Raw genomic sequence first — 8,218 nt, forward strand, 5'->3', positions numbered from 1 at the left:
AGTGTCTGACAGCGCTGTAAACAACGGTAGACTTGTGCATAATAGGCAAGCGAATAATGCAGAAAACAGATTTTTAGACGAGAAACTGTTCTTGAAGTACACTGAGAGAGAGAGAGAGAGAGAGAGAGAGAGCTGTGCATGAAGTGGGATTTTATCGTGGTGGAAGCAAAACAGCAAAAGTCAGAGGGAATTTATGACGATGTTTATGTGAAGCGCAGTTTGGAGCTTCTTTTGCTGCTGGTTCGGTCAATATTGTTTGGAGAAAGATAAAACTAACAGCTTTACAATCAGCGCAAAAAGGGCGTAAACACAAAGCGCGGACCCGCCGAAACATCAGAATCAGCGAGCTGTCGGCTTTCAGCCCCGACTGTCCGTGCCGTCGGGTGAGAAAGGCGACATCTCACTGATTCTGATCCGTCAGCGCTTTGTTTTTACGTCTTTGTGCAGAATCCGTGTACCTGCTCTCATTTACTGTTTTAGCTGTTTGGTGGTTGTTGAAATCTTGTGAGGTTTCACCTGAGATTCTGGCATTTCTCAGGTGAAATTTATTTCGGCCAAAATAAATTTATATTAAAAAATCGATTCAGGATTTTAATGAATCGATATCACGTTATCCAAGCCAGAATCGATTTGAATCGATAAATCGATAATCAAAACCTACCCTACTTGGGACCACACTGAAGTGACTATGTGGAAATTTGCTGCACAAAAAAGACAATATCATATTCAAACCATACTCCAAAGATATGTATTTTTTTCGTTTATTAATGTGATATTTCATTTTGTAAAAAAAAAAAACAACCCAAAACAAAACAAAACAATAAAAACTAAAAATTGAATGTTGCATGAATTTCATGGAAAATGCTTTTTAATGAAATCTTTATTTATACTAAATTATAATTTGGTTACAGTTTCTTAAAAGGACCGTTTGGAGAAAGGGAACTGACTACTATATAAATTTACTTCAAATTCAATTGAGTTTTATTTGTGTGGCATCAAATTACAACAGTGGTTGCCTCAAGGCACTGTATATTGTAAGGTAGAAACCTACAATAATATAAATACAATCTTAAAATCTTTCTTTGAAAGGTTAGTGGCCGATTAGGGGTTGCAGAGGGGCTCCAGCCTATCCCAGCTGCTAGAGGATAAGAAGTGGGGTATACTGTGGACAGGTCACCAGTGTGTCAAAGGGCCAACAGACATGAAGTCTATTTCAATGTAAATTTCTTTAAAAAAAAAAAATTATATACTTTTCTATAATTAACTACAATTTTTGACAGAAAGAGAAAAAAAAACAGTTGTGACTGACTATATTTAAAACATCTAGGTACTGCAGTAACTGTTACTAATGTCTGTACCACAGAAGGAAATGCTGGTGGAGCTAAAACAACTGCATATTTACGTGAAAACATTTCTGCACAACCACAGGTAAAATTCACTCCTCTGGCTTTGAAAGTTAAACTGTGCGGAGGAGAATTACAAAAGTATCTGTAAACAAATTGAATTACGGTACAAACTCTCGTGACATCAGAAATGTACCAACCATGTCTTGTTTCAGATTTTGTAAACAGTGACAAAAAGTAGTTTACAACTGATCTCAGATTCAGTAAAAATACCAGTGAGTTCATTAAAAATGCTGAGGTTTTTGCCAGTGGCTAATACTGTTCATTCAAATATAGAAAATCTTTTAACAGTTAATAGATAGAGAGTGGGTTCATTCGGTGAGTCAGTAAACATAAGCGTGTTCAAGAGTTTGGGGTGTTTTAGAAACAAACAAGTAAACAAACAAACAAAAAACTATCTGCTGATCCCATCAGATGAAGCTCAGTCTCAGGGTCTGTGTCCACAGGAGCCACACATTCCTTTCACTGCAGCCATTCCAGCCCTGCCGTACATCGGGTTGTTTTAGACAATTCAGGGGCATTTGGTGTAACACCTCTCATAATGGAACAAACTGTAACTAACTACTTAATATATAGAATGTTCATTTTATATATAGTTGTATGTCCTTTGAATTATCTCAGATATTTTAGAAACAAGTTTTTGCTAAGCTTTTGAATTGAATGTTTGTTTGGGTTTAAAATTGGGGAGACAAGGTGTCTCACTCAGGTGTAGCTCCACTCTTGGACACTGTAGGAGAGAGCGCTTGTCAATAATCTATCATATCTTCGCATCGTACTTCCCCTCTCAAGCGTCGAGTGCTGGAAAGCAGGGTGAACCCTTGCGTGCAAAATCATAGCTATGGATTGGTACAATGGCAATGTTGATTATTGACCTCAGTAGTTTGTCCCCACAGCAGAGTAGGTGGCAGAGGTGGATGCTTCCCTGCGGGTGGTATTGAATGGCGACAGCTCAAGCTCGGTGGTGGTGCACTCATTGTCAATGTTGCTAGTGGCAGTGGTGGGGGAGTGGGGCGGGCCACATTCGTCGCAGCAGCAGCAACAGCAGTCCAAGAAGGCTCTGGCAAATGGCTGGCATAGACAAAACAGCAAAACGGGCGTCACAGCCGATTTGCAAAAGAGCATCATCTGGCTGACAAGGTGCAGAATGTCCAGGGCTCTCCTGGGAATGGTGGCCGCCATATACACATTAATGATGTTGCAGATGTTCTCTGGAATGATGCAGAACCCATAGAGGATGGCCAAAGCTACCACGGCACAGTTCATCTGGCTTTCCAGCTGAAGCTGCTTCTTGCCCCCACGGACACAGGCCCACTCGGCGTTGCGGATCTTGCGGGCAGTCGCTAGTGAGCTGCAGATGGTGAACAGCGTTGGCAGGCAGAAAAAGCAGCCAAAGTACCACCAGAGGCGTGCACTGTTGTAGGTGAGCCCCAAGACATAGAGTGTGTCCGGGAGGTCTGTTGAGATGCGAACTACACAACGTTCACATGGTGTCACATCAGGTGGCTCCTCGTCCTCAGTGACCAGCTGTCTGATCAGCAGCTCAGGCAACGCCAGCAGCAAAGCGCCCACCCAGATGACCGCCAGCTTTGCAGTGGTAGATGCCCAGTTCTCGATCATCTCATAATAGATCTGCACGTTGGTGGCTGCCCGGAAACGATCAATGCACAGAGCACACAGTGTGAAGGTTGTGATCCCAAGAGAAACCACCTGGGAGAAAGGCTAGAATCAGGTTAAAAGTTAAAAGTACAATTTCATAACTGTAACAATTATGTGAAGTAAAGTAAAAATAAAAAGTACTTTAGACCAGAATTTGTCTCTAACAATGTTAGCATTAAATTCAAATAAATCTAAAAAAAAATTAACCATGATAATATATCAGAAATGTGTCTTAAAAAATTGTATATATATTTTTTGTATGCATAAATTGTGTGTATTTTTTATGTATAGATGGACAGTTTGCATCATTTTCACATTTGTACTAAATACAATATTCCATAGTCACATTTTTTAGTTACACTCAAATTAGATAATTAGTTTTGAAACAGTTTCAGCTAACCAGACTATTTATGAGTTCTTGGTGCTAATGAAGCCTCCAAACACTTGTTTTTATACTCCAATGTTTTCAGCTTTTATACAGGAAGCCTGGCTACAGAACCTGAACACAGAACTGTCAGCAGAGTTTAGGGAAAAAGCAATTTATACATTTATTTGACCACTTTGCATTGTGGGCGTGTGTCAAGGGCAAGATGGATGGATAATCAGAAACTGTGTGTCTTACCTGTTGGCTGGTGCGAGTGGTATCCCAAATTGCTCATTCTTAATTTGTAACAAACGTGACACAAGAGCAGTCAATCATTAGTCTCCGCCTCTCCCCCATGATATACGCCCACAATGCAAAATCAGGGTCAAAACTGTCATATTGAAAAAAAATTAGATATAATCAATTTAGACTTTAAAAAAAGGTCTTCATAAAAAAAACTAATTTTATGTTGGCCTGTTCCAAACTGGATAAATCAATTAAAGATCTAAAATCAGATTTGGCAGAATTTTTAGGTGTGTCACACCCACTGTTGCAATACTAGTGATGTTTTTATTTACAGTGTTCACTTTGATCAGGCTGTTAACTTTTCAGCTTTTCAGTTATCTAGCTTTTGGCAGGACCTCCTGATAAAGGGACAGCCTGATTGGCTGATCAGCTCCAGCTGCCCTGCCAGCCTCTCTGGCGCCATCCCTCCTCTGTAGTGGAGCCGCATACCACACCTCGCTACATTAGGTGACAATAAGGCGAGGTGATGACGTCAATAAACTCATGTAGGTCACTGCCTCAGACAAAAAGCTTCCACTGCTAAGAAGCTTAAACACAATAAATAAGACCTTTTGTCTCCAGATGTCACATTAAAACCCTTTCAGTTGTCACAAGCTGCAGACATGATAACTTGCTATGGGAATTTAGGTAAGCACCAATTGAACAACAACTGTCAGTGTCTCAAAGGCAAAGGTATGATGTTTTTTGTAATAGAGTCAGTAGAAGAGATGATATTCAGATAAAAAATTTTTTTTTAAATAAAATAAAATAAAAATTAAATTAATACATTTGTGAGAATAAATGCTTTTAAAAGTGAGTCAGTCCCTGAAGAGTCATGGTATAAAGGTCCAACTTTAAAGCAGAAATATTTTTTTATAAAAAACAGTTTGACTGAAAGGAATTTTTTCCCTCTGTATCATGGGTACATTTCATTTATTACCCATCTGGATACTGGTTTTAGGGGTATCCAGAAACAGGCAGCTGTAGCTGATGAGTGTCAGCTAAACCTCATCTCTTTTATGTACAGCCTATTGTCCCTAACCTTTCTTATGAATTCATTAATATGTAGGGAAACAGAAGAAGTTATGAAAACGTTCTGATTGCCCCAGGGTTTTGGACCTGGGGTTTTCTGTTATAGTCTTTGAATTTTTGTCATTATTTAACGTTCTGTTGGCTCTCAATTTGATCCATGTTGTTTGTTTTTGTTTGCCACAATATGAAGCATCGTAGACCACGGGTCGTGGTTCGATCCGTAGTTCTTTCAGTCCTCATGTTAAACTATCCTTGTAGAATATGTAGCAAAAAGTGCTCCTTTGAATGGATGGATAAAGCATATTGTAGCACTTTGAGTACTCAGGTGGAGTAGCAAAGTGCAGCCTATTTACCGTTTAGTTCTTTGTGTCAGTTTCTGGTTATTTCCATGTGTACCCCTTCCTATTTATTGTTTTGTATAGTTTATATCTTTTTAATTAAGCCTGGATTATACTCTGTTGCGGACACAGGGACCTCACACCCCAACAACCGAGTAGATATTACTGTTAAGCAGGTTTTAAGCCTGGATTATACTCATTTATTGGAGCCCTGATGTTCACATAGTTAATGCATTGGACAACTCATGAGGTCACAAAAAGAGGCAGGCATGCAGACCCCCACACTAACTGTCTGATCACAAAATTTACGTCACAGGATCACAGAAAGTATAGACTCCTCCATCATGAACCGCTATGTCAAGTCTCTGTGTTTGAGGCTGCCATCTGTTTAGTCACTTTCTATTTTTACTTTAGCAGCCTTTTGTCATCTGTGCTTCGTCGTCTAGTTTTAGCAGTGGTTCTCCACCTGCCCCCTACTTGCCTCAATCATTGTCTCTTATATTTATTGTCTCAGTCTCTCTTTGTCCTTTGTTCCACTTGTTGTGTTTTCCATAGCATTTCCCAATTTAGTAATTATTCCTTCTGACTCCTGGGTGTTTGCTTTTGCTTTGAACCGTCTATCGCACATTCATTAAAAAGGCTCACTTTAGTAACCTTCATCTCTTGCTTACAGCATTTGGGTCAGCAAAACTACAACCAGTTTCCAGGCAGGAAATGACAGTCTTGTGTACTTAGTATTGAGTTTTACTTCTCCTGTCTCGTTGATATTAATTTGTCCCAGTCTCATCTGCATTTATTCTTGTGACTTCTCATCTTCATCTGTGTAGTTCTCCTGTTCTTCTCCATGTAAGTTAAGCCTTGTTGCCCATGTAGTTGTGTTTTCCTATTTTACTATGGTAACCATTGCTCTCTGTGGCTCATGTTGTTTGCTTCCTCTGCCTTGTTATGTCTATAGCTTCCACCCGTGTGTCCAGCCTGTTGCCTCTCCTCTTGATATCCAGTGTGTACTTATTATCTCTGTCTTCTGCTGTCCTTTGTCATTGTCCTACCATAGTTGTGTGCTCCTTGCTACATGTTCTCACGATTATGTACCCGTAGTTTTCCCTAGAATGTATATTCCTGGCTCCACTTGATTTAGTATTTTGTTTTTGGATGAAACTCCAGCACTAAAGCTGTTCTTGAGTTCACGTGTGGCCTCCATAACATGCAGAGACTAGATGTGGCACATATGTAGAGTAATTTTTTAATGTGATATTATATTCGATTGAGCATGTTGGGTTTGACCAGAAATGTAATTTTATTTCTCCTGAAATTATGCAGTGGGTTAAGATGAAACTCTACACACACAGTGTGGGTTTCCAAGAGGAACATTTCATGTCAACTATCATATATACGATGTTTAGTACATTTTTAACATGACATTATTACATCCCTTTAAGTTTTTCAATTTGAGCAGAGTTGACCTTTAATTTTGAAATAAAACTTAGCACAGATGTAGAGTAGATGAGCCTGTGGAGAAATGTATTGAAAGTTTCATGCCAACTATGAAGAGCCACTTTTGATTAATGTTTTGAACACGTGAAGTTGAGAATAATGTTCTTTTAACATGTCAGGAATTATGCACCTGGCTGAGAAGGAACTCTGTACAGATATATTGTGGATGCAGGTCACATTTCAAGAAATCATGAATGAAAAAGCTCATTACCAGCAAAATTGAAAAGAAGATAAAATGAAACTTGGGGATTAGGGGGAAAAGGTCCTGGACCTGGTCCTGGAATAAAAACTGATATATGGACTAACTCACTTTTGAAGCCAGTCTCAGGTAGTCATTGGAGGATTTATTGTGTATTGAGGAGGAGAACGAAGGAGAGCGCTTTGTGTAGATGCGCAAAACAATTTAGAGGTTCACTTGACCACGATGGTCTCACCTGTAAGATGAACTCGGCTACAATTATATCTGCTGCACCATGAGGGACTACCAAACCATCACTACCCCACCACCCTGCCTCTCACCTCCAGATAGGGGATAATCCTGCATGAGAACTCTCCCAGCAGCCATTTCTTGGTGAGCTCATGAAACACCACAAGCGGCAAGCAGAAGAAGATGATGACGAAATCCCAGAGCGCGAGGCTGGCTAGCAACGAGTTGGAGATGCTCCTCATGTAGTAGTTGTGACATACAATACACATGATCGACACGTTCCCAATGATGCCCACTGTAAAGATGAGGGCGGCGGTTATCAGTACAGCGTAGGCTCCGTACGACTCCGCGGTTACCGGGTAGAATGGATTCTTTACCTGCTTGCGTCTGGTTCGCGTGTTCACCGGAACGAGCCGCGTGGTGTCGGGAAAGTCCGGGAGAGAGTACTCGTCCTCATAGTCACTTGTATTGAGTCTGAAGGGGGGGTCGGCTTCTAGCTCCTGCGCCATGGCCACAGGTAGCGGTTCGCTGTGCGTCGCCCTGCCGGATACGGCAACCCGCCTTTGCCTTCGTGTGCGTCCACTCATCCTGCGCGTGCAGTTGTGTCCATGCTGGGTTTGTTTAGACACTTCATTGCTCGGCTCATCTTTATCATTTTCTTTCGTGCCTAAAACTAAAACTTCTGGTAAAAATGACCGAGTTCCACTTTGGGCACCACCTTCACGCAGAGAGCGCCTGGTGATCTTTTTCTCTGGCAGCTCAGACGACGAGGAGTTTAGAGGAACCAGCCATGAGGCTTCTGCACTCGTACTGCGTGTCCCCCCACGGTCCTCCTGGCTGACTGTGCGCCATCTCCGGCTGTGCACATTCCTTTCAACGGTGGCGGATTTATTATAAGGACTAAACGTCGTCTTTGTTTTGTCCCAGGGAAGTTGACAAACGACGGCCTCGCTGCACAGCCACAAACACAGGAGACTCAGGGCTGCACACATCCTCATGGCTCTGGCTAAACCGCAAAATGAAACCGTGTGATCGATTGATCCATCTCTGGGTTTTGATAGTTTTTAAACTCAAATCTGCCGCCAAACCGTCAACTTTCTTTCATTTTTGTGTACACAGAGCTTCCTCGAAGTCTTTGGCCGTTTAAGAGTGCTGCACCTTTCACGTTCGGGTGCGTCCCAGTGCGTCTCCAGTCCGGAGGCATCACCGGTGAGAAAAA

General features: G+C 41.3%; 1 protein-coding gene across 2 annotated transcripts; it reads right to left on the reverse strand.

Annotated features, from left to right (window-relative positions):
• Positions 1-785: 785 nt before the first annotated feature.
• LOC102194290 (prosaposin receptor GPR37-like) lies at positions 786-8,212 on the reverse strand. Of its 2 annotated transcripts, none has more exons than XM_005747621.1 (2): positions 7,092-8,212; positions 786-3,110 (listed from the first exon to the last, which is right to left on the reverse strand). In XM_005747621.1, the coding sequence occupies exons 1-2, from the start codon at positions 7,995-7,997 to the stop codon at positions 2,277-2,279; spliced, it is 1,740 nt and encodes a 579-aa protein (XP_005747678.1). In that variant the 5' UTR covers positions 7,998-8,212; the 3' UTR covers positions 786-2,276. The 2 variants fall into 2 exon arrangements, with proteins under 2 accessions (XP_005747678.1, XP_013769955.1); XM_013914501.1 differs by having other exon boundaries at positions 786-3,122.
• Between the last annotated feature and the right edge of the window lie 6 nt (positions 8,213-8,218).

This window comes from Pundamilia nyererei, unplaced genomic scaffold (genome assembly GCF_000239375.1).
Source record: "Pundamilia nyererei isolate P.nyererei 1_Seehausen unplaced genomic scaffold, PunNye1.0 scaffold00201, whole genome shotgun sequence".
Classification (NCBI taxonomy): Eukaryota; Metazoa; Chordata; class Actinopteri; order Cichliformes; family Cichlidae; genus Pundamilia; species Pundamilia nyererei.

What these genes read in the sequence shown, in the direction of transcription:
- LOC102194290 (XM_013914501.1), bottom strand. Translation starts at nt 7,997, where the DNA reads ATGAGGATGTGTGCAGCCCTGAGTCTCCTGTGTTTGTGGCTGTGCAGC. An exon ending in GGATTATCCCCTATCTGGAG is followed by an intron (nt 3,123 to 7,091) that starts GTGAGAGGCAGG and finishes ACCTGATTCTAG; the next exon opens with CCTTTCTCCCAGGTGGTTTC.